Source organism: Marmota flaviventris, chromosome 3 (assembly GCF_047511675.1).
Source record: "Marmota flaviventris isolate mMarFla1 chromosome 3, mMarFla1.hap1, whole genome shotgun sequence".
NCBI lineage: Eukaryota > Metazoa > Chordata > Mammalia > Rodentia > Sciuridae > Marmota > Marmota flaviventris.
The window spans coordinates 68,542,600-68,567,659 of record NC_092500.1 but is presented as its reverse complement, the minus strand read 5'-3'; the positions used below and the strand labels follow the sequence as shown (position 1 = coordinate 68,567,659).

General features: G+C 45.5%; 1 protein-coding gene across 1 annotated transcript in view; it reads right to left on the bottom strand.

The window, feature by feature from the left end:
* The window catches only part of Vdr (vitamin D receptor), a 95,512-nt gene that overhangs the window by 46,294 nt on the left and 24,158 nt on the right, over positions 1-25,060 (bottom strand). Inside the window, exon 3 of the mRNA XM_071609939.1 lies at positions 23,549-23,645. Coding sequence (XP_071466040.1) covers positions 23,549-23,626 — 78 coding nt within the window. The 5' untranslated portion in view covers positions 23,627-23,645. The remainder of the gene's footprint in view (positions 1-23,548; positions 23,646-25,060) is intronic.

Here is a 25,060-nt window from a genome sequence, read left to right as displayed (position 1 = left end):
TTCTGATTAGAATGATTTTCCCCCTAAAGAGCTTTTTCAGATCTTCTGTTTCACTGGGTTTCTGGTTATCCTATGGTGGATTTCCTATTGGGGACCTCCTTGGAGGGCAGAGAGGCTGCTGCATTTCTTCTTGTAAGGTCTCCTCAGCCTTACACTGTGATTGGCATTAGTTATAGCAGGGGCAATTAACCACTGGACCATACCTCCAGCCCTTTTTATTTTTTATTTCGAGACAGGGTCTCAGTAAGTTTCTTAAAGCTTTGCTAAATTGCTGAAGCTGCCTTGAACTTGTGATCTTTCTACCTTAGCCTCCCAAGCTGTTGGGATTACAGGTGTGCACCACCAGCCTGGCTGCTGTCTGATCTTTTTAATTTTTTTAGTTACAGGTCGACACAATGTCTTTATTTTATTTTTAAGTGGTGTTGAGTATCAAACCCAGTACCTCACGCATGCTAGGCAAGCACTCTACCTCTGAGCCACAACCCAGCCCCTGATGTCTGATCTTTGATGGTGATCTCTACCTAGCTTAAGCACCAACTACATGGCAATGTATATACTAGAAGCAGGAATCACAATAGCATGCAGGACACAGGCCCTGGCCTCTTGGAATTTATTGTCTACAGGGGAAGAAAAGCAGAACCATCCAATTCAGTGTGACACATGCTATGATGCAAAGGAAAGGAAAATTGGAGCTTACAGGAGAGCCCCTGGCCTTGTCTTGGTAAGAAGAGATAAGAGCAGGCTTTTTGGAGGAGGTCTTATCCCAACCTGTCGGCAAGGACTGGAAGGAGCAGGAGAGTTTAGTGTGAGAGTGGTAAGAGGCTAACAAAGTTCCAATATTAGGAATACTATGCGTGCGAAGGCTGAGAGGCAAAAGGGAAAGGGCACCTTTGAAGTGGAGAGACTAGTCCAATATGGCTGGAACATGTAGGAAGGCACCAGGAAGAGATGAATCAACCAGTCACATGCATTTTAAAAACCTGTAGGAAGAATATTCCATTCTTTTCTCTACCGAGAACTTCTAGTAAACCCACAGAGTCTTAAATTCCAGGAATTTAAAATTACTGTAATAACATTTTGGAACTGAAGACTTTTAGAGCCCATTCAGATTCCAGTATCAGTGTTGTGAAGAAAATAAAAATGGGGCCTCTCTCTCATTGGTCCATTGAGAAATGATCCCAGAGTTCAGCAGAGCAGCTGGTCTCTTCTGCAGCACAACTGAGAATCTTATGGGTGTACACCTAGAGCCATTAATCTGGGACTAGAACCATTAGTAATTGAGTTGAAAGGAAGGGGCAGAGGACAGAGTTCTTGAAACTTCAGTCCAGCTCAACAAGAAAAAAAAAAGTTTCATGAGAGAAAAGAAAAAAAAAAAAAAACAATAGGTTCAACAAGGGCAGGTGGAAGTTGGAAAACTGGTCAACCATTATATCGCCAGTCAATCCTTTCTTCATTCATCAATCTGTCCAGGGTGCCCAGATATGGTTGCTGGGTACATGATTGCTGACACCAAACAGCCTCCAGGTTCCCAAACCTGCCTTCACCAGGCCACTTGCACCATGGACACAGGTGGAAAGTCATATATATATATATATGAAAATCCCAATCCATTCCCTGAGACCTGAAATCCAAATTCATTGTTGGCTAACATTATACAAGACTTTCACCTTACCCTCAAAGCTATAATTGAAGGTAATCCTCTTATTTCAACATATGAAGCCAAGCACCATAATCTGTCTGGAGGATTCTTCCCCAGAGCCACAAAGTGATAGAAGAGCTGCCTCTGTCCTGACCCATGAATCCTCCCCAAACTATAATCCACCTTCCCTGGCACTATCCATTCACCATCTTTCTCTTGCTCCTCCTCCTTGTTTTTCTTTGGTACCCAGAGGTCAAGAGAGAGCAGATTTAATGCACAGAGCAGTTTTCAATGAATGCTGCCCTAGGACAGAGGAGGAGCTAAACCCTGGGTCTCTAGAGAAAGGACCTCTGTCCCTCCTAGCAGTCAGCTTCCTGAAGTCCCCAGCTCCTTGAGTTAGGCCTGCTGCCCACCTGGCCTCTGTCCCAGGAAATAGAACTTTCATTCTCATCACTCAAACTCTTCCCAGCAGAGGCAAACATCCCTAAAGAGGGAAATTGATGGAGTAGCTCAGAGCAGAGCTCAGATAAAGGACTTGTGAGTGAAAGCCAGCTCCAGCTGCTGGGCTAGGCCACCATGTCAGCCAGACCTTCTGCCAGTCAGCAGCCAAGGGGGAACAGCTTATGAGAGGAAGCCAGAGGCTGTGGCACCTTCCTCTGCCCCTGGGGGAGAAGCGGCAGCCCCTCCACCCACTGCTTCCCCTTCTTTTCCCAGAACTCTCCCTGACCTGAAAAACAACTCTCCAACTAGGTTCTTCAGGAGCCCTGGATTGAAGTTTAACAGACAAAAATAATTCCCTTGAGTGAGCTATTTTCTGCCCAGCATTTGGAATAATAGCTCAGGGTGACAGGCACTGGGGGTAGGCTTGGGAGGAGGCTGGCCACAGGCCACCATCTGCTTAGGGCCCTTCCCATGCTCACTCCCTACTCTCCCTGGAGCCAGGATTTTCAGGGAGGTGGGGACCTTAATCCAGGGCTCAAACACTAAGTATCTGCTACCACCTGTAGATTCCAGGGTGGGCACTGAGGGTGGCAGGATAGGGAAAGCCTGAGGGGGCCAAGGGTTTTAAGTCTCCATAGTTCCTATTCTCTTATAGAATGGAAAGAAGAGGGGGGAAAAATCCCTGCTACTTTACCACGCCTCAAACAAAGCATAACATTTGCCTGTCTATAGATACAAGATTATTGTATCAGCTGAGAAAAATATTTAAAAGGTGTTACAAAAAATGTTACACTCTATAAAAATGTTAGCTATTATGTTACTTTGATTCCCCCTGGGTGTTTAAGAGCAATGGGAGGATAGTATCTTATATAAAGTGGAAGCTGTGAAAAAACAACTTGAAGAATTCTATGGAGCATGATCCTCTCGGCCAGTCTGAGGTCCTCATTGCCTAGGCGAGCCAAGTGCAACGTGGGGGCTGGGGTGCAGTTTGGTGGTGGAGGGCTTTCCCAGCACTCCTGAGGCCCTGGCTTCCATCCCCAGCACCATGTGGGGCAGGAGGTGGACAGAGGGCAAGAAGGACTTCCCTAGAGTGCAAGTTGTGCACCAAGCACATTCCAAAAACTTCCCTGGGCTGTTGATCTTTTTTTTTTTTTTTTTTTGGTTTGCTATGCCTAGAGACCCTTTCCCTTTTGATTTCTCTCACATGACCTTCCCTCTAATATCTCTGGGGAAATCCCTGACTGGAAACACCAAGTATTAAAGGAAGAAAGAGGGAGGAAAGGGAAGGAGAAAGGGGTGGGAAGGGAGGGGGGTTGTAAAGAGAAGTCATTCAGGGGATTTCATTCTGAAAAGTTTCTTGATAACTCACCAGAGAGAAACCCTCTGCATTATAATGTGTGGTGATCATTGATTCCTCTAGTGAGGAATTCTCACTAAAGGGGTTTTCCCTGTCTTGATATAGCATTTATGTAAACAACAACAAAACCATCCAGAGGACACTGTAGAGGCTTGTAGGCTAACCTGGCTGAGATGTGTTCTGTTTACCCCCATCACCAACAGAGATTACAAATACAGATTTCACTTTTGAAAAAAAAAAGTCCTATGTATATATTAAAACAAAACAAAACAGATCATGCAACCACAGTGGACTGCAGTCCTAGCAGCAAATCCTCTGGCTCAAGACCAGGCTCTTGCCCCCCAGTTCATCTCATCAGGGTTTGTACCTCTCTAGCCTCACTCCCTCTCCCTGGCCTTGGTCCCCTGAACCTGGCCATAGTGACAGAGGTCTGTGGTCAGGAACATGTATTTAAAAGAACAGGCTCTGGAGGAAGCCTGCCTAGTTGGCTCCAATTCCTGATTTCTCCCTGACATTAGCTATGGAACCAGAACCAATTACCTGTGCTCTCTAAGCTTCTGTTTCCTCAAATGTTAAGTAAGAAAAATAATAGCACTTACCTTCTTGGTGTGTGAGGATTCAACAAGATAATGCATATCAAATGCTCAGCACAGCACCTGGCACATAGTACCTGCTCAGTAAATGTTATACTTGTTATTGTGCACAATTGGTACAAACACTGGAAAGAATCCATCTGAGCTCAGCCCAGCTGTGCGAGATGATCTAACCTCACAGAGCAATTTCCCTTCAGTCTTCCTTTCTAGCTCAGGGGATGGATCCCAGTCTACGTACAAACACATCTTCATCCATAAACATCTTTTGAGCACATTCGTAAGGTATTGTGAAGTGACGGGATGGGATTCAGATCTGTTCTCAGGGGCTCACAGTAGAGTGGGAACAATGAACAGTTGAACACACAGTCATAAATTGTCAAGTGAAGCGAAGTACTACTCTCTCCATGCCAGCCCTGCCCAGAATGTCAAGCAGTTGGCATTCCAGGAGGACCCAGGGTGAGTGACTTCTCTTTCTAGCCTCCAAACCTTCCAGGGCTTTACCAAGAGACAACCAATGGCAAAGTAGCTCTGCTTCGCCTCCAGTTTCCCAGGCTGCACACTGGATTTCAACAAAGTCGGTCAGATCTCGAATGGAGTTCGTGACAATGGAATTTTACCTGAGGCTGCCCATCCTCCATTTCTTAACATCATGGCACCCAAGATGTGGGTGTGCTTGCCAAATAGGCTGGGCAGAGGTAACTTCCCACCCCTGGCAGAAGCCCGGAAATTCAGAGCCATTTGGAACAAAGAACTCTGCCCTAAAGGTGTTTTCCAGTATCTCGTGGCCAGCTTGGAACTGCCCTGTTCACCCTGCACAGCCACCACATGCTGCCTTCTTTTCAGCCTTCCTCAGACAAGGAGGGAAGGGCAAAGGCTGAGCTGTTGATCGGGATACTACAGGCAAAGACAGGGGACAAGTGAAGAAGGGAGCCATCCACACTGGACTTAGAAAAACCTGAATTGAAGTTCTGGTTCTGACTTAGTACCTCAATGACTTTGGGCATGCAATTTAGCCTCTTTTGGGGGGGGGCGGGAGGTGGGGTGGTACTAGAGATTGAACCCAGGGGGACTCAAACAATGAACCACATCCCCAGCCCTTGTTTTGCATTTTATTTAGAGTCAAGAACTTCGGTTTCCTCTTCCTAAAATAGGGATAATATCTACCTCGTAGGATTATTGAGAGGCATAAATTTAAAAATGTATGGAAAACATTTAACACAGTTCCTGGAACATAGTAAGTTATACATAATCATTGGTAATACAACTTTCAGCTATTACATAATACAGTAACCTCATAAGGGTCAAAGGTTGGTGCAGAGAGAAAGAGAGAGAGAGAGAGAGAGACAGACACTGGGTGGAGCAGGGGGTAGAAATGGGGGCAGAAGACTAGGCAGGGCCCTGCCTCTGAACCTGGCATGGGCCTGGTAGCCAAGGTGAGGCTCAGGGCAGAGGCACTTGCCAGCCCCTGGAGCTGACAGGCACAGACTGGCTGGATAATTACAGAGTTGAGAGCTGGGGTGGCCCAAGCAACTGCCCAGCCAGCCACATTCTTTTGTTGCGTGGGTGGCTGAGTGGGTGGGCAGTTAGCTGTTTATGTGACTACCAGGATGCTGGGTATATCTAACACCTCCTTTCCCCAGCACCCCCAGGTAGTATGTTCAACCCAAGGAGGGAGATTCTCTGGAAGGATTCTCCTCTTTTCCATGGCACTTCCCTTGTTCCCTCATCTCAACCCTCCAGCTTCTCAGCTGGGACAAGACAGAACACCAGAGAACAAGGCCCTACTCTGAATAGTTGGCTAGTGGATTACCTTCCGTCTAGCCCTTAAATGATCAAGAAGCTCTGGGCGGGCAAGTCGTGGTGGCACACACCTATAATCCCCAGAACTTGGGAGGCTGAGGCAGGAGGATAACAAGTTAAATGCCAATCTCAACAATTTAGGGAGACCCTGTCTCAAATACAAAACAATAAGGACTTGGGATGCATCTCAGTGCTAAAGTGCTCTTGGGTTCAGTCACCAACACCACACACATACAAAAGCCCTGGATGGATGGGAATCCCCTCATATATCCAGCTCCATGTACTTTGATTTAGCTAGCACACACGTGGTTCTGATACTTCATGTCCTTTTCTCAAATTGATGCCCAAGGAAAATTTATCTCCCTTCCAATCCACTTGTCAAGAAACAATTCATTAGGTATTAATTGAGTATCTAGTATGAGCTCAGCACTGACACCTGACACTCTTGGCCCAACTGAAGAAGTCACCAAATGTCATGGGATTCCTCATTCACTGCTGATGAAAGCCCAGAGAGGAAGGGCTTCAACTGCATCTGGAGGCACAGAGCTCTCAGAGTCAGGTTGAGGCATGAAGGGGGTTACTTTTGCACAACGTATCAGCCAGACACCAGGTACTGGATCCATGGACAATTCTTTTTTGTGTGTGTGGTTTTGGGGATTGAACCCAGGGCTTTATGCATTCAAGGCAAGCACTCTACCAACTGAGCTATATCCCACCCCTGGACAATTCTATTACAGCTAAAAGGGGCTACAGAAACTCATCTAATACAACTTTTTCATTTTAGAAATGAAGTCTATGGCAAACATGAAAAAGGATGATGGAAAAAATGTGACCTTTCATCCACTACTCAAAGGAGTGCTTTTTGGTATAACTACTGTGGAGAACAGTTTGGCATTGTTTAGTAATGCCAAACACAGAATTCCATGTAAGCCAGCAATTCCATTCCTAGGTATATGCCTTACAGAGATTCTTACATGTGCCTCAGGAGAAAAGCATACCATGTTCCTCACTCACAGTATTGTCACATCATAATAGCCCTTTAACTGGAAATGACCCAAATGTCCATTAAAAAAAGGGAGAACATAGAAGTTGTGGTATTCATACGACAGAATACTACACAGCAGTGCAAATGAATGTGCTGCACCAATGTGCATCATATGAACAAACCTCAGAAATATAACACCGAGGTTGGGCATAGGGGCACCCACCTGTAATCCCAGAAACTCAGGAGGCTGAGGCAGGAGAATTGCAAGTTCAAAGCCAGCCTTGGCAACTTAGTAAGACCCTGTCTCAAAATAAAAAATTAAAGGGGCTGGGGATGTAGTTCAGGGGTAAAGTGCCCTTGGGTTCAATCCCAAGTTCTAGAAAGAAATACAATACTCAGTGAAAGAAGGGCATCACAGAGAGTACAAGTGTGTAAACTTCAAAGCCATGTATAACAAAACAAACATGTTGTTCTGTAAAACATACAGAGATGGTACCTACAAAGAAAAGCCAGGAAATAATTAACCAAAATTCACCTTGGGGTGGGGAAACCAGGAAGGGGGATGCAAATGGGAAGAGGGAAAGGGGCTTTTAAGATATTGTAAATGTTCCATTCCTAACTTAGTGGTGAGTATAGCGCTATATGATATTATACTATAATCCATCTATAAGCATATTATATTCTCTCGTATGTCAGATGTATTTATTTCACAGTTAAAAAAAAAACAATAAACAAAAAGAATTGAAGAACTAAGTCCCAGAGAAGACAAGTAACCTTTCCAAGCTTATCATCTAACAAATGGCAGAAAGAGAAATCAATTTACTGAATCTGAGTTTAGCCAGGTACCAGGACACCATTCCTGAGTCCATGTGGGGCTTCTCACAATGACAGGTTTAGGGGATACTATTTAAAAACATTTGCAAGAGCCCCCTGCCCCCTACCATTAAATTCCAAGTATCTTGAGTAGTGCTGACACATAGTAGGACTTCAGCCCACATCTGCTGAATAACTGCACATGCTTTCAAGGGCCCAGTTTATGCCAAGAAACTGACTTATTTTATCTAATCTTCATAAATCCAACAAGGGAGCTATTATTATCCCCTATTTACAGATAAGGAAACTAAGATTTTGGAGAGATTAAGAAATTTGCCCAAGTTTGCCAGCTAGAAAGTGACAGAGCCAAGACTTGAACCCAAGAGTTGAACTTAGACTCTGTACTTCTCCTGTTCTGCCAGACTGCTGGCACAGCTTCTAGCAGCATTACCTAAAATCTCCCCAAACTACACACTAAAGAGAATGATAGGGGGGGAGGGGGGGGAGAGAGAGAAATTATAATACCCCAGAACAAAGCTGTGTAGATTAAAAGAGAATAGAGATCAGCACAGGACCTGGCAGGAGGCTGTCATAAGAAGTTAGAGTCCATTTCTCCTTCTAGGAGAACTAGGTTTGGGAGCCCTTTAGGAACAACCAGGAGGGGAGAAAAGGTGGGCAAGTGGAGAATAGCTCCCTATTAATGGGTGGGATGACGGGATTTTTCCCTGTTGCACTTAGCACATAGGAGGCTATCAGTAGAGTGCTTTGTTTGAAATGGGAAGAGTTTCACATTTCCCTCCCATGTCATTCAAGTCTTATTTGATTCCTCAACATTAACCTCTCTGTACAATGTTACATCTCTCGGATTCTTTTTTATGCCTCATATTAATCCAAGGACTATGCCTAAGACTGCCAGAGAGACACTCACGTCTAAAGGTGCTGGCAGAGGTAGCCTTCTGAGATGCCACCATCCCCAGAGTAACCTTTGGGCCAACTGAGCTTGCTCTCAGGTCAACTTGTTCAAACTAGTTAGTAAATCTAACTCTGCTGCTCACAAATATTTATTGCAGGCCTGTAATAGGCATGACACGGCACTGAGTGCCCTGTGGCTGTCTTGTGAATGCAGAGGTGGTAGAGTTCTGTGGAGGCTTTAGCAGCCTGCAGACCTGCATGTGAGTCCTGACTCTCCTTCTTACACGTTATGTCACTTTGGCAATTGCTTAACCTCTCCAGCCTCAGTTTCCTCATTTGTAAGGTGAACATAGCAGTGATTCCTGACTCACTGGAACCACGGCTGATGGGTCTGGGAGGCTGCGCTTGCAATGTTCTTAGCACTGCAACTGCCACCAAATGAGTGCCCAGTAAACCACTGTTCCTCAGAGCTATAACTCTGGCGCCAGCAGGTGGCACACACTGGATATGCCACTAGTAAACCCTTGAGCTTCCTTGGTGCTCCATAGTGTCTGGAATGTCACACCTTGCATAACACTTCAAAGCTTGTCATCAAAAGGCCAGCAAGAGGCAGCAGCTTCCCAGGAACTGGCCTTGGGTCCTGCCCCAACTCCACTTTCCCGCTGGTGCAGCTGTCCACACCCTGTGCAGGACCAGGACTCTCCCCTGTGCAGAATGAGGACTTTGTGTGGCATTTGGTTCTGGGAACACTGCTTAGTCTATTCCTTGGCCTGGGACCTGCAGGGCAGGTTTGCAAAGGCATGACACACACTCAGACTCACAGAGCGCCTACTGATTCTGCTTCTCCTTCCTGCCATTTACCCACTAGTCACCCCAGCCCTCCCTCACCAGTCCAAAGTTCTGTCACCTTCCCCTCTCCACAAATTGCTTCCCAGGTGGGATTTCCCAAGAGGACTTCACTTACCCTTTCGTGTGTTACAATGAGAATGACTTCCTTCCTGCCACAGCACAGGAGTCACTACACAGTCACAGAGGAGACTCGGCTCCCGCCATGCCTTATGCTCTAATCACTCAGAAGCTAGACCTCTGGGGACTCTCCAAAGAGCCTTCCCCGAGCATCTGGACCATAAAGTGCAAGGACTCTGAAGCGAGGGCAGTTTATCTTCCTGTGTCACCACCACAGGATGCTGTTGCTGCCACCAACGCCTAAAGCTTGGGTTGAGCAAGAACTATCTGTCCCCACCCTGGACCATTTCCCCAATAGTCAGGACTCTCAACAGTCCTAACTGGGGAATCAAACTCTAGTGTTCAAGGGGACTGACTCCATCTCCTGCTAAGCAGCTTCTCTCCGGTTTTAGTCTCCATCTTGGTTGTCATTTCCCTGGATCACAATTACAAGTGACTTTCATTCTTTATCTATACAGACAAGGTTGACTACCCTTTCCTTCCTGGTTGTTTACCCACTGAGAGCTGGACTTTCCTGTGGGGTGGTATGGTCCTCAGAGGTCTGGGAAGCTAGAAGGACAAAATGAAGAGATGGCAGAAGGGGAAAAGAGGGGAGAGGAAGCATGAAGCCCAGTGAGTCTTGGCCCTACTATAATTCCCAGTTCCCCCAGGAGAAGCGGAAGAGGAGTTGGCAGGTCTTCCTGTCCCTGTCTGAGGTAGGGGTGGGGCAGAAAAACCTAAGGTGAGGCCAATCATAAGCCAAGGGTGAAGGGAAGTTACATAGGTGGTGGGTTGGGTCCTGAGAGAAGGTGACTGGGAGCAGTGCTACCTTTGGGAAGAAGACTGGAATTGGCTGATAATCCCAGGGAGCAGACTGGGGTGTTTATTAAAATTAAACTACCCCCATCTTCCCCTCAACATTAAGCCTCCATTGTCCCCTCATCACTGTGTGTGACCTCTGCTGGGTTTGGAATGGCATTTACTAGGATGATTAAAATTTCTTGTTTGCCCTGGACAGTCTTGGTTTATGTGCATTACCCTGGCAAAAATCATGCAGAACATCCCAGTCACTCCCAAAAATATCCTAGTTTGAACGATAAATTATACAACCACTCTAGCATCTTCAGTGGGACACTGACACTAGGGAAAGCGATGATGAAATCAGAGAGAAGCCTAATTAGAAATGAAGCCCTCATGGTTTAGAGCAACAGCCAAGAAGGCTTCAGTCCAGCTGGATCCCTCCAGAACTGGAAAGTAGTGAAGGGAGAGACAGAGGGCTGCTGCCCCTCCTGAGGCTCTGATTGTCTTGGCGGCAGGAGCCTGGTCTGCTGGGATCTGCTTCCTTTCATTCCTCAGATGGCCTGGCACCACGCTGGGCACACAGAGGCTCTTCATCAATCATTTCCTTACTTCCCTCTACCTGCCTTCCAAATGGACCTGCAGCAAAAGCTAATGGAAGCTAGAGCCAAATAAGTTCCTATCCAGAATAAATCTGAATGTTATTCAGGTTCTTCCTGGTCCTACTCTGTAGCCAGGAGAACCCCATTGCTGCACAGACAACAGCAGGTTTCTAGCAGAGGTTCCAGAAGCTGATCTCAACTAGGATGTTCATGGTTTCCTTAGGATATGGGGCAAAGAAGTGAAAAACCAGAACTCTTCCTCATGTCTTGGATAACAACTTGGTCTAGCCCTTCAGGCCTCACCTTCTTTATGTGCTGGGTAGAGGGTAGAGGCCCAGGAGATGGATTGGAGCTTCCTTTACAACTCAGTCCCAAAAGGTATCAGTTCTGAGACCAAAGAGAGGAAGAAGACTGGAGAACCATAAAACCAAATAGCCAAAGCACCCAAAGAGCACCTGGACCTACCACAATGTACAAACAAAGTCTGATGGTCTTGGCTGAAGAAGAGTGAGGGGTCAAGAGAGCTTCCTCACTGTCTTCCTTTCCCTCCTTTCTTACTCTATTTTCAGTCTTGGTAAGGGACCAAGTCATAGCTAATCAGGACCAGCCAAACCCAAAGACATGGGACTCAGCCAGAGCACAGACCGTGAATTCCCCAGCTTTTTGCAGTTTGAGTCAGCCCAGCAGCCTTGTTGGCCTCCCTGAATTCCTCTCAAACAGGTCTAGAGAGGCTACTGAGTGGGGGGCCATGGGCTCTGGGGCACCTATTTCTGCTCATGGATCTTTAGCACCCACAACAAAAGCCAGGGAGAAATTTTCACTTTTACTACCTCCTGGTCTGGCTACATGGCAGTCCTGAAACTACTCCAGAGTGACCCACAATTCCCTCCAGCACTCCAATGGCGAGGGGATAGAGGAAGGGCCCCCAATACACAACATTCTCAGTTCATAGCATTGAGGCTCCTGTGTACAGACAACCCATCCCCACCTCAGCAAACCACCCCCAACTCTCTAGACTGGGTTAAAGCATTATTTGCATTTTGTGGTTCCAGAATCCTCCCAATTTCTTCTTCATGCCTACCTCAGTAGCAGAGATGGGCAGCTACAAGACCACAGAGAACAAATGGGATGAGAAGCTGGAAAATTCTGCAGTGCTGGGGTGTACCTCTCAGTTCGAGAGAAGGATAAGAGATGTGGACTTACCACAAAGCCACAATCCCTTCACAGTCAACTCCTTCTAGAATCATCCCATAGCCATCAAATAACCACTGCTGTGTTGGGTGTCTGAACCCCTGCCCACTGCCCAATAGCCATGGGAAGACTGCCTTCCAGCAGGGAGCCACAGCAGAGCTGAACTCTGCCCAGGAGAACTTCTGCAATGCTCAGAAAATGCCTGCCCAACTGCTTGCCTGGGCTCTGGCCCCTCTGGCTGCAGCTGAGCCCAGACAGGAGGCTGACTCACTCACCACAAGGAGGAGGAGGAGGAGGAGGAGGAGGAGGAGGAGGAGGAGGAGGAGGAGGAGGAGGAGGAGGAGGAGGAGGAAGAGAAGGGCCTAGGTTCAGAGATTCAAGGTCCCCCTAGCCCAAGCAGACTGTCTTAGCCTCTGGTCCATGGGAGAGGGCACAGCTGTCCGCTGACCCTGGCCACCACACAAAATTCCTTCCTAGATACTTCCTTTGAATTCTCTCCCACCACCAACAAATTCCGGGCCCCTCACTCTCCAAGCAGAAACAGCTCCTCAGGCCCCCACCGGGCTTATATGCTTGCCCTTGTGTTCCTCTGGACATCTATGGATTGGCTCTCCACTGCACCAGTCAATTACGTCTCAAATAATTGGTGGCTAAAGTCAAGAAAAGAAAAATACTCTACGTAAAAGATCCAACTTCACCATCACAGGTGGCCATACTAGGGCTCTACAGGATAATAAATAAAGCTACACACACTCCACCCCAGAAGTCCTTAGTACCATCGACAGCCAATCGCACCCTTCCTTATTCTTCCCCTCCATGCCAAGGCGCCCGATGGAGGAAGAAACAAATGGGTCTAGTAACCCAAGTGCTAAGCCCTGTCCTAGCTGAGCACTTTCTACGCTGAATTGCCTGAATGAACATCGAGGAGGTGGCTGCCCCCTCGCCAGCTTGGCACAAACTTCAACTTTTTCAAACCTCAGTGCCCCCTCAGTGTCCCAACCTCATGGCACAACAGCCCGGATCTCAGTCGCCAAGTTTTGTTCCTGAGACTTACACTCAAGTGCTTGCACACGGGCACTCAGATCTCCGGACCTCCGAAGCCCCGAGCCGGGATTCAGTCCCTTCCTAGAACCCCCTTCCCCGCAGCTCCCAGGTCCACACCTGGTCCGGCGGGTGAACACGCAGCCTGGCGCTCCCGACTCCGCTGCTGCCTTTTGACAAGCACAGACTGCCCAGCACCTGGCCCCGCCCCCGATGGGACCCGCCCCCAGCCCCGCCCCGCCCACTGGCCCCGCCCACAGCCTCTGTCCCCTGTTGCCAAGCGCTCCCTCCGCGCTGCAACCATCTTGACTTGGAATCAACCACTGCACGGCCGCCTTGGAGTCCTTGCCTGGTGAAACCTCTCACGGCTGCCTTGATAGAGTTAGGCATACCCGGCCCCGTGTGGGACGGAGTTTTCAATGATTTCGTATGTGCAGATCCACGCTTCTGCCTGCGATAATAGAGGATGCCTCCCCGCTACCCCTGCTGCCGTGGTTCTACCCAGCCTGCTGCGGACGCCTCAGCCAGGTGCGTCACCCCCACCTAGGCTGACCCGGCCCGGGCCTTGTCGCCCGCAGGTCGCTGGGGGGCGCCTGCCGAACCAGAGCCATTCTCTCCGCGTTGGTGGGGAATCCCGAGCGCCGCTTACATCCGTGTTACTTCTGCAGAATGCCAGGAACCTCAACCCTATTCCAAGAATTAGGATAAAACAGCACACCCTGTCGAAGTGGAGCCTGGAGTTGCATCTTTGCTACCACCGACGTCCCCTTGGCAGCGATAGCCCCAAGCACGTTCCTGGCCCATCGCTAATCTCATTCCCGCGCGCTTAGTCTTAGCTGCTCTGATCCCCTGTCTCCCCTGCCCCCCAGCCCCGCTTCCCACCGTGACGTTGCTGTAAGGGAAGGGAGGAGATAAAAAGGGAAAAAGTGCATTCTGAGTCCAGGATTAGTGGATGATTGTGGAAAATTCGCCACATAAATTTTTGGCTAAAAATTAACTTCACTCTGCTTACCAATATAAGCACTCAATGCTAGAAGAGAGGTGAAAAAGACGGGGTCCCCCGCCCCCTTAGAGGGGAACTGTCCAGTAGGAGAATGTTTAAATATATATATAGTAATCACAACAAAATCGCAACAGCATGTTCCAGAATAGAGATACCCACAAAGTCATCCAGCAGATGGTGACCTCCTTTAGGTAGGGAAGACATTGCTGTTTGCCTCTTGCAGAGGAGAAAGCCTGCGCTGAGGGAACAAGTGCAATAGGCAAGAAATTGAGGCATAGAAAGGGTGAGTGATTTGCCCTCCATGACCCAGCATTGCAGCAATGCAGCAAAGGACTAGTACCAGAGCCCAGCAAGTTTGCTGGTGCAATGAACCAATTTGGAGACAGCTATTCCAGACTGATAACCAGCCTTTCCCAGATCTCAACAATATGATCCCAAGAAATGGACTGAAGCTAAACAGAAGGAAGTTCAAATGGTGAAGTTGTGAGGTGAAGCTGAAGCAGTTCATTAAGGCACTTTCTCTGGCAAGGCTTAAAAGGAGGCAGGGCGGGAAAGGGAGAGAGATACCCATTGTTTAGCTTGGGAATAGATCATCAGTTCCCCCAAGAAACAGATAGATGGAAGTGTCCCTTTGAAGGTTCTATCTATCTAATGGACAGATTCTCTATTTTAAGAAAAGTAAAGAAATACCTCCCTTGCTCAAAGCATCCTGAGAAAGCTAGCAGTGATTCTCATGGGAAGAAAAGTATAAGAGATATCTCTAACAGCCAACACCTGAGGAAGTCCCATGAGCCTCTGGAAGAGGTTGATCACTCAGAAGTCACTTTTGTGGTGTTTAAAGGGCATAGCATCTTGCAAATAAACCTTAAAAAAAGGTAATGAAAGATGAGTAATAAGAATTCCATAGTTGTTGACTATGAGTCTTTTTTCACAGCTTTTGGTTGAAGCAGTGAAACTAGTATTTAACATGTATAAAACATTTTAGAGTATAAAAGGATTCTTTGGAATATCTTTTCTTTCTTTCTTTCTTTTCTTTTTTTGGTACTGGAGATGGAATTCTTTACCACTCAGCTATATCCCCAGTCCTTTTACTTGCTAAGTTGCTGAGAGTCTTGCTTAGATGTCGAGGCTGCCTTCAAACTTGCAACCCACCTGCTCTCTATCTTTAATCTCGCTGGGATTGAAGGCATGTACCACCACAGCCAGTTGAAATATTTTATTCAGCCTTTATTATAACTTTTTGGGACAGGCAGATTAGAAAATACTCTCCCTATTGTACAACAGATGTGCAGAATTGTCAATATTTTTACAGCTAGGAAATGATAGAGCCACTTGAACACAGGTCTTCTCTCTGAACATCCTTACTGTTCCATGCTGCCTCTCAAAAAATAAAAAATATTCCCATGTACTTTTCACCAGTTGTCTAGCTAAACCAGCCTTCTCCAAGATTATAAGATTATAAATATTGTCACTGTGTTAACATATATCCTATCATAGTCATATCACTATGTCCCTAACCATTTTCTTATCAACCTCCCCATACCTGAATGACTGTCTCTCATCTGTCTCTCCAGACCTGTCCTTTAGATCCTGTATGTTTTGGGGTTTGTTTTTTTTTGAGAATTTTTTAATATTTATTTTTTAGTTTTTTCAGCGGACACAACATCTTTGTTTGTATGTGGTGCTGAGGATCGAACCCCGGGCCGCATGCATGCCAGGCGAGCGTGCTACCGCTTGAGCCACATCCCCAGCCCAGATCCTGTATGTTCCATCAAATCTTCTGCAACATCTCCAGGCCAAAATGACCCATCATTTCTCTAGTCTTTCTATTATGAATTGCTGTATTGCATAGTTTGTCACCTGATAACAAGCCTCTTATATCTACATTGAAAACAAATGGATTTTTTTCACCTCAGCTTTATTCTTATGAGAAAGGTTATTTTGCAAAAATAAAAAAGCAAGAATACATGAGTTGCACTTTTCCCTGTTCAGTTGTAATCACTAATTGTCTCCTGATCCTGCTTCTTTCTAGCCAGGTACCAGAAAGGCTAGTGAGAAAGAGAGTCCCCTTCTCTCAAAGCCTGATGACAGGTGGCATTTCTGCAGTATAGATTTGGGTTGGGGCAGTAGCCCAGTGTTAGAACACTTATTGTATAGTGCTTATGAAACCCCAGGTTCAATCCCCAGCAACTCAAAAACAAACAAAAACCCTGCAGATTTAGTAGCTTAGAATTCCTTTAGTTAGACTGCTATGTAGACCATTTACCAGATCCTCTACAGAAAACATGAATTTTTCCCCTTTCCCCTCTAAAGTTAACATTTCTTGTATTTTCACTTGTCCTTAGGAGGGATAGTGATGGTTACTAGGGGAATGTTCAGATTGGTTTTGGTCAGTACCTATCTCTAATCAATTGCAACAGGGGATATTTACTAAGTGCTTGCTATGTTTGAGATGCCACACTCCAGTGCTAGAGACTCAAAGATGTGTATCAAAACAAAAGAGCCCTGCCAGGTGCATGCCACCCTTGTGAGGTGAGGCCACCCTTGTGGGCTTTATTCTACAGAATCCAGGGGAAAGCAGAACCTGGCCTCTTAACCTCTCTGACAGGCTCTGGGAGCCTGCAGGTGCCCAGACAGGTGGGGCTGTAGTCAGGGTACAGGGCTGCAGCCTACACTCAGCTGATGGGCTCCTCTTTTCTGTAGCCTGGATACTGCCTTCAAGGCTGATGGACACTCTCTGAACCTCTTGCCATGATGCCAAGACTTTGAATGGATCACCTTGTCCCTTTAAGGTTCAGAGGGACCCTGTCTCCATGGACAGAGGGTTTAAGCTGTCCAGAAGCTGCTCACCAGGTAAAAGTGTGCCCTTTGAACTCTCTGTAGAACACTCCCATCTGACTGCTTTTGCCTTTTTTAGGGCCCCCTTTTCCCCTTAAATATTTTATGGTTATGGGCATGGGAGGACTGAAGAGAAGACTGTCAGTAAACTCAAAGAACATTGGGAGAGACAGACATAGGGACAAGGCTTCTCATTTAGTTCTCTTAATATATATATAAATTTTTTAATCTTTATTTTGTTGATTTATTTTTATGTGGTGCTGAGGATCGAACCCAGTGCCTCACATGTGCAAGGCAAGTGCTCTGACACTGAGCCACAACCCCAGCCCCATCATATATATATTTATATAAATATTTATATAAATATATAAATATTTATTTCAGTTTTAGGTGGGCACAATATCTTTATTTTATTTTTATGTGGTGCTGAGGATCTAACCCAGTGCCTCATGCATGCTAGGCGAGCACTCTACCAGAGCCACAACCCTAGCCCATTGTTTTATATTTTTAAAAAATTAAGTCCAGAAAGGTTAGCTAATTTATCTTTCAGGACAAAAAGGATCTGGAACTGTTCTCTCTGTTTATGTTCCAGATGGTGAAAATGAAATGAATAAATGGAAGAAGCTGTAAGCAATGAAGGCAAACCAAACAAAAGGTCTTTCCAGGACAGTGTTTTTTGAAATTTTAACTCAACCCATAGTAACAAATGAGTTTTTATCATAACTTAGTATACTAATGCATATAGATAAAGTTCAAGAAATGAGAGGTTTCCCTACAATGTTTTCTATTTTTCCCCTTCCTCCCCCCTTCCCTCCCTTCTCCTTCCTTCCTTTTTTTCTTCCTCCCCTCCTTCCCTCCCTTCTCCTTCCTTCCTTTTTTCCTTCCTCCCCTTCTTTCAGTTTGGGGTCCAGCAAACTGATTTCACAAATCATTCATGGGTTGTGACCCAGAGTTTTAAAAATCCTGCAGTAGGTCATGGGCTATGCTGAACTTATTGTTTGTCTAACCAATAGATAGAAGGGTCTATCCAGGCATTCGATTGAATCTCACCTTTCTGAATGACCTGCACAAGTCCATGTCACCATGGGATTCCCTTAGTTAGAACCTGAAATAAGATCGACAGAAAGGCATTTGAGAGACCAGCATGCTTATAAGGAGCAACCTCAGAACCCTACAGTGGTTCCATGGTGGCTTCAGGCCTTTCAAGGATCCTCCCTCCAAAGTCATACAGTCAGGGCAAGGTCACTGAGGAAGTGACCCAGTGTCACTGTATCCACTCAGTGTTGGCTTTTGTGGCCTTAATTCTGTTGTGATCTTATCAGCCTCTTGCATATTCCAGTTTGTGGAGGTTTTTTCAGCCTTGGGAAGCTTTATGGCATCTCAGAAATCCTGACTTCTCTAGAACTAGAACTTCTTTAGTTCTGGGGAGTCGCATGCCATGCCATGAGAAGTGACAGCCTGCAGACTCAGCTTGCCCTAGAAAGAGTTGGGCACTGCCAGTTATTCACTCCAAATCCATCTGGCTCCAGGGCTTCATTCCCAGTAGCCCAGCTCATGTCTCCATCCTTGGGGCTTTTGGCACTAGTCTTTCCCACCTGCTTCCATATCCTAGAGCCCCAGGTTGCCAGACTGCTGGCCCACACACAGTGTGTGCTGGCATGGTAATGCAGAGCCTGGGGGCTGGACGAAGGAAGGTAGAGACTCCCACCTGCACCTCCAAGCATTGGCAGCTCAGAGCTCTCCCAGGCTCCCAGGTATTTGCTGGGCTTCTGTCCAAACCCCAGCAGACAGTGATGACTTCTTTCCAAGCCCCAACCCCAACCATTGAGACCAATGGAATAAACTAGAGGCTTGGAGTCCTTTCCCATTTGTGGCTATTTAGGGTTATGGGTTTTGCAACAACCATGATCACTCTTGCAGGAGACAAGAGAACAACATCCCATTACCTTTGGGGAATTCCTGTTTCGCTCCTCTAGGGAAGGGTGTCTTGTGGAAGAGCCTAGTGATAAAGATAAGTGGAGAGGCTCTGTGACATGAGATTAAGCACCTCAGGAACAGGTGAGAGTAGAGTTAGTGTTACATTGCTACTCAAAAGGTCAGTAGGGAAAAGCTACTGACAAAAGAAGCCCTCCCTCTTTGGAGGAAAGTCTCCAGGGAGCATGATTGGGCAATGAGCTCCTTTTCTTCATACCAATAAGCAAAAGCTCTACAAGCCTCATCCTGGGCCTGCTTGTTTCTCCAGAACAGGAAGGACATTCCGTAAGCAGCCCAGGAATGTGTTAAGCATCTCTCCCCTGGGGCCCCAACTCCAGAAAGATGTGGCTGTTGACAGCTCATCTCCTTTGCCTTTGGCCTCTGGCCTGGGACAAACACTACAAAGCATGGCTTCCCCTTTCTGTTGCATTTGCCTCATTGTTCTGTGCCATTAAAAATGTTGCCATTGTTAATATTGTTGTTTCTGGCCTCCATCTCCTCTTGCAATGGGAGTCACCCTGGACTGAAACAGTGGTGTGGTGATGCTTTGTATCATCCACATGTCCTACAGCTGAGAAGTGATCTCAAAATATTTGTGATGTAAAACCCTATTTTCAAAATGGAAAATTGTCATCTGCATATGTGAATATTATTTTTAAAGTACTATCATTGGCTAATATCTCAAGTCACATTACATTTTCTAGGTGAGAGTTATCATTAACAGTAATAACCATTACTTCTTGGGCTGGGGATGTGGCTCAAGCGGTAGCGCGCTCGCCTGGCATGCGTGCAGCCTGGGTTCGATCCTCAGCACCACATACAAACAAAGATGTTGTGTCTGCCGAAAACTAAAAAATAAATATTAAAAATTCTCTCTCTCTCTCTCTCTTTTAAAAAAAAATAACCATTACTTCTAATTTCAAATGACATCCTTGATACTTTTTGGAACATTTTACTGACTTCTCTGACATTACTTCTTTGCATTCAGATACTTCACCCAACATGCTTGACATATGGCCATCTTTGCTGGTGATGCTGGTGTCCCTCTGTTAACTAAAGCTAAAGCTCAAATTTTCAAAGATAAAAAACAAATAAAAAAGGAAGTCACCTCAGGGGTGGTGGTGTACACCTGTAATCCAACTGGCTCCGGAAGCTGAGGCAGGAGGATCACGAGTTCAAAGCCAACCTCAGAAACAGCGGGACACTAAGCAACTCAGTGAGACCTTATCTCTAATAAAATATAAAATAGGGCTGGGGATGTGGCTCAGTGGTTGAGGGCCCTAAGTTCAATCCCTGGTAACAGCCCCCCCTCCTACCCCGCCAAAAAAAAGGAAGTCACAATATTGCCTTCTCTTGCTCAAGAAATCCTATAGCGTATCCCCTCTTGGAGGCCACTGCTCTAGAGAACAGAAAGATTCAGCAAGTTTAGGCAACCCATCCAAGTTTATGGTCAGTGAGCCACCAAGCAGGGACTTAGAGGCTGTCTCCTGCCTTGAAACAGGGGTCTTGCTCTTCTCATTACCCTGCCCTTTCTCTGCCTTCTGGAGAAATGGCAACACTCACCTTAGGGAAGGTAGCTAGAAGGCTGTCTGAGAGCTACCACACTCTATACTCTTCCCCTTTGGAAGTTCTTCCCTGGGAGCTATAGCTCCCATATTTAGAATAGTCTGGTGAGGGGACTTATCTTTAGTCTGGATCTCTATACCCCAAATAGAGTTACCTTTTTTTTTTTAGACTTTCCTTTGAAATATGAAAGAATTTGGATTAGTGATCTCCATGTGCCTAGTAAGGTCCCTGACACATTTCTACAAGGTTCCAGGGATTGATACTGGAGGGAGAGTGGGGAGGTAAAGCTTTTGGGCTTGCACTGTTTCTTAGTGTCTAAGTGACTTGGGGAAAAGTACTTAATCTTTCTGAACCATCTTACTGATGGTTTTGCCATCAGCAGAATGGGGAAAGTAATACTCACAGGGTTGTTGACTTCATAGGGTTGTTAATTATGTGCCAGGCACATAATAAATATTAGATGAATATTAACTTAATAGCTGATATCAGTTCTTTGTAATCATTTTGCAAATTCCCTTAAAATTGTCATAGCCTCTGGAGTCTCAACAGGGTATTTCCCTTTTCTTTGCTCTTTAATTCTTATCTCACTGATTAGGAAGAAAAGGATGATTGAAGGGAGGGAAGAAAGAAAGGAAGTATGAAAGGAAAAAAGAAAAGGAGCACTGAACTTTACTGTGATTAAAAAAAAAATCTGTAGGTCTATCAGCAGTATTGCCATCTATTCTTAAAATGGTGGCACATAACACCATTAAAAGTATATTAAACCCCCAGATACACATAACTAATTTTTTTTTGCCTTTTGCCCAATATATTTTAGATTTGAACTAACTTCTTGAGATCTTGACTGGAAGTGGAAAATTTTGATCCAATGAGAGAAGCAGTAGGCTCCAGACTGTGGGGTTTTGTGGGGTATTGATATTATAAAGCCTGGCTCGATTGCCTCCAAGAGGCCACTTCCTCTTTGAGAGCTGGGAGGAAAGGGAATTTAATCTACCTCACTAGACCAAGAAGAGAATCACCTGGAAAGAATTGCCCAGATTGTAGCTAATGTGCATTTCAGGAGGTCTGGAGGCCTACCCTCTAAGATCTGGGCTGCCATTGCTGTTTGAGGCACAAAATTCAAACCTAAGAATGGGAGCTGTTTGTGCCAGGGCTTTCCAGGCCAGAGCTGGAAAGGAATATTTGGGATTTTTAGAGTAAAACAATTAAGATGATAATACTTTTGTGCTAGTTGTACTCCTTATATAGAAAGGACTCATCCCTTTGAGGGAACTAATTTCTTGGTTTCCAGAAGTGCATGACATTTATAGTCTCCTTTTTGCAGGTGAAGATGAAAGTTAAGACCTCAGGGTATATGAAATGTGGATTGTACTGCAGAAAAATGGTATTTCTTCCAACTCACTGAAGAATTCAGATTGCATTTCTATCTTTTTTTTTGTTGTTGTTGTTACTGGAGACCTGACCCAGGGGTACCCCTGAGCTACATTCCCAACCCTTTTTATTTTTTATTTCAAGACAGGGCCTCACTAAGTTGCTTAGGGCTTCATATGTTGCTGAAGCTGGCCTTGAACTTGAGATCTTCCTGCCTCAGGCTCCTGAGTCGTTGAGATTACAGGCATGTGACATCGTGCCTGGCTTTATGATTACTTTTTAAAAACAGTTTGCAAGTATCTGTTAGGACTTTAAGTCACATGCTGAGGCTGTGATTCTGAGCAGTTAGTATCCAAAGTTAGCATCTTGTCAAGATGGCTCCTCTCAAGCAAAAGGAGTCCTCTTTGGAATCAGGGTCAGTTTGCTGTGTCCTGGACCTGTCATGGTGAAGACCCTTATGCTTCTATTGCTCAGTCCCACAAATATGTACACTGAATCTTTAAGCAGTTCTAGGCTGCAAGCTAAGGGACCTACCAGGGACATGTGGAGCCCCTGCTGATGTCCTAGGGTGGTGAGTAGATTCAGGTGGCATTCATGGATTCTAATGGGAGGCAGGATGCTTATATCCATGACATCACAGACCTAGACTGTCTCACCATGTGTTAGACCTCTCACTTTTGGGGAAAATGCTTGAAATATACCCCCAGAAACATAGATTTTGGATCTGTAAAGGAGATCTCACAAATTAGAAAAATGGTATCCTTTGATTTTGCTGTATGTGGCACATACCAACTCAAGTTAACCTTCAGGTTCAGTTTAAAAGCTAGTCTGCAAATCTCTAGGGTTAGAAGTCAGAACAGGGATACCTTTGGGAAGGAGGCTGGAGATGATGGCATGACTAAGAGAGGCACATGGGGGCTTCCATGGTGTTGGTCATATTATTGGCATATTGACAGCTGGATCAGAAGCTCCCCTAGGGCAAACACCACATCTTTGTGTGTTCCATTGCCTAAGGCAGTATACATAACAAGTATGTGTGTGTGTGTGTGTGTGTGTGTGTGTGTGTGTGTGTGTATATATTGCAAAGTCTCCAGAAATGACTTGGAGGTCAAGACAGATTCTCTTTAAGACACCTGAGGGAGCTAAATCCACTTGGACCTGCTTGGCTTATTTAAGTTGAACCTATAGAAGGATGAAGGTAAAAGTCAAACTATGGTTTGCTTCTGGGATGACAGCTACCAAATCTCTAATGCCACAGATCCCCGTCCAGATTATACCAGAGGACAGGCTCTCCTGAAAGTGGCTATCTGAAGAGGGCGTGGTAGCTACTTAAGGGTAGTCAGGAGCAGGAGAGTAGCCTATTCATTTTTAGCTTGGCCACTGCCAAGAACCTTCCTTCAACCAACATTCTCAAAGACAGCTGTCACTCAGTTAGGGTTCCTGAAACCCCTCAAAAGGAGGAGGGTCCAGCTTGGCTGACCTCTGAGTAGCAGCTACCAAGTCCAAAAAGAATGTGATGAGGAGGCCCATACCATGAGGGGTTTCCAATCCTTCTTTCAGGACCTCACTCCACTCAAACTTTTTCCTGGTAAGCTTTCCTTCCCCCATGCTTCTGCTCTATAAAGACAAGCCAGGTACTCCTTAGAGCTTCCCCTTCTGCCCCTCTGTTCCCAGTTTACCTCATGTTCCTCTGTTCCTTCCATTAACAGGCTCCTCATCTGTCCCATGGTGGGCAGCTTGAGGGCCATCCAGAGCATGTGGTCCGTGAGTCTAAGACTGACCAGAACAGGTAGGAGAAAAATATGTCAGTTGCCAATATTGTCTACCCATTCTCCTTCCTTTTCCTGCAGTGAAATCTAAAACATGGTTGAAGAGGGGTGACAAAGAACATTTAAGCAAGTAGTTCAGGTTCTCAGACATGAAAACACAGGCTGGCAATACCTCACAGGGCTGGAATGGAGGTTCTGAGAAGGATGATGGACCAAGAACAACTCCACAGATAATTTTTTTTTTTCTATAGAAATCTTGTTATTTTTGTCTTTCCCACCTTTTTCTCTCTTGTTTTTTTTTTTTTTTTTTTTCTCTCTTCCCAGGAACCTTACACTTGATCTGGATGGGAATTAGAAGTGAATACTAGAGGTAAATGTTAAAACTCCACTTTCACTTCCTAGAGATAACTGAAGTGAGTCCACCATTTCCACCATGTTGGGAGCTCAAACTTTACAGAATCAAATGTCTCTACATTCTTAGCTTCCCCTCAGCTTCTCCCTGATTCCCAGAGTCTTAAACTTTGAACAGACATAGTAAACCCTGTAGGTTGTACCAGTGCACTCCAGTCCAATAGAAAGGCTCCTTTTGGTGCCCACTGCCAGTATATTTCCTTATCAAAGCTCCAAATGAGAGGAGACACAAAACCTGCTTTGTGGTTAATAATGTCTCCCTTCTAATCACTTGTTATTTTACTGCATTAGATGATCAATTAACATTTGATCCTCAGTAATCAAGGATTTATTGCCATGTTTCTTTCTCCCAAGTTGCACACACCCTGTAAGTAGAGGGCATCTGGGGGCAGGTGGTGTTAGAACAGAACAACTGACAACGAATGGTATGTGTCAACATTGCATTACCTTCCTCTTAATCATGGTTTTGAAAAAACAAAATATCCTTTGCAACAGTACAATGGATTAGATATCATAAATGATCCTCCCACTTAAAACAACAATTTTCTAAAATCTTAAATCTATCATCAAACTGGCAGTAAAGAAAGAAATCTGCAGAATTCAAAGTGCAAGTAAGAACACAGATTGGTAAGCCAGAACCAATAGTCACCTTCACCCTCAGAGTTTCTATAGAACTCTGGTAACCCTGAGCTTTCACTTTGATGGCTTCACAGGGTGTAGGGACAGGAGGTAAAGCCAAGGAATCATCTTGCATAAAGCTGTACCCTCTAAAGGTATTTGCCAAGACTCTTTGTATAAGGTTATTGAGAAATAAACCTCCATGTAAAAGATAACAGCAGGGAAACTGGCTTGAGTCATTCTAGATGGTAGGAAAAATAATAAATATCCGTTTAGAATTCACAACCACAAGTCAATGTGACTCTGAGTTTGTAGTCTAAATTCATATGCTATGTAATCCAAAAAACACAACAAAAACCAAAAACAAACAAACAAAACTCTCAAGCATAAAAT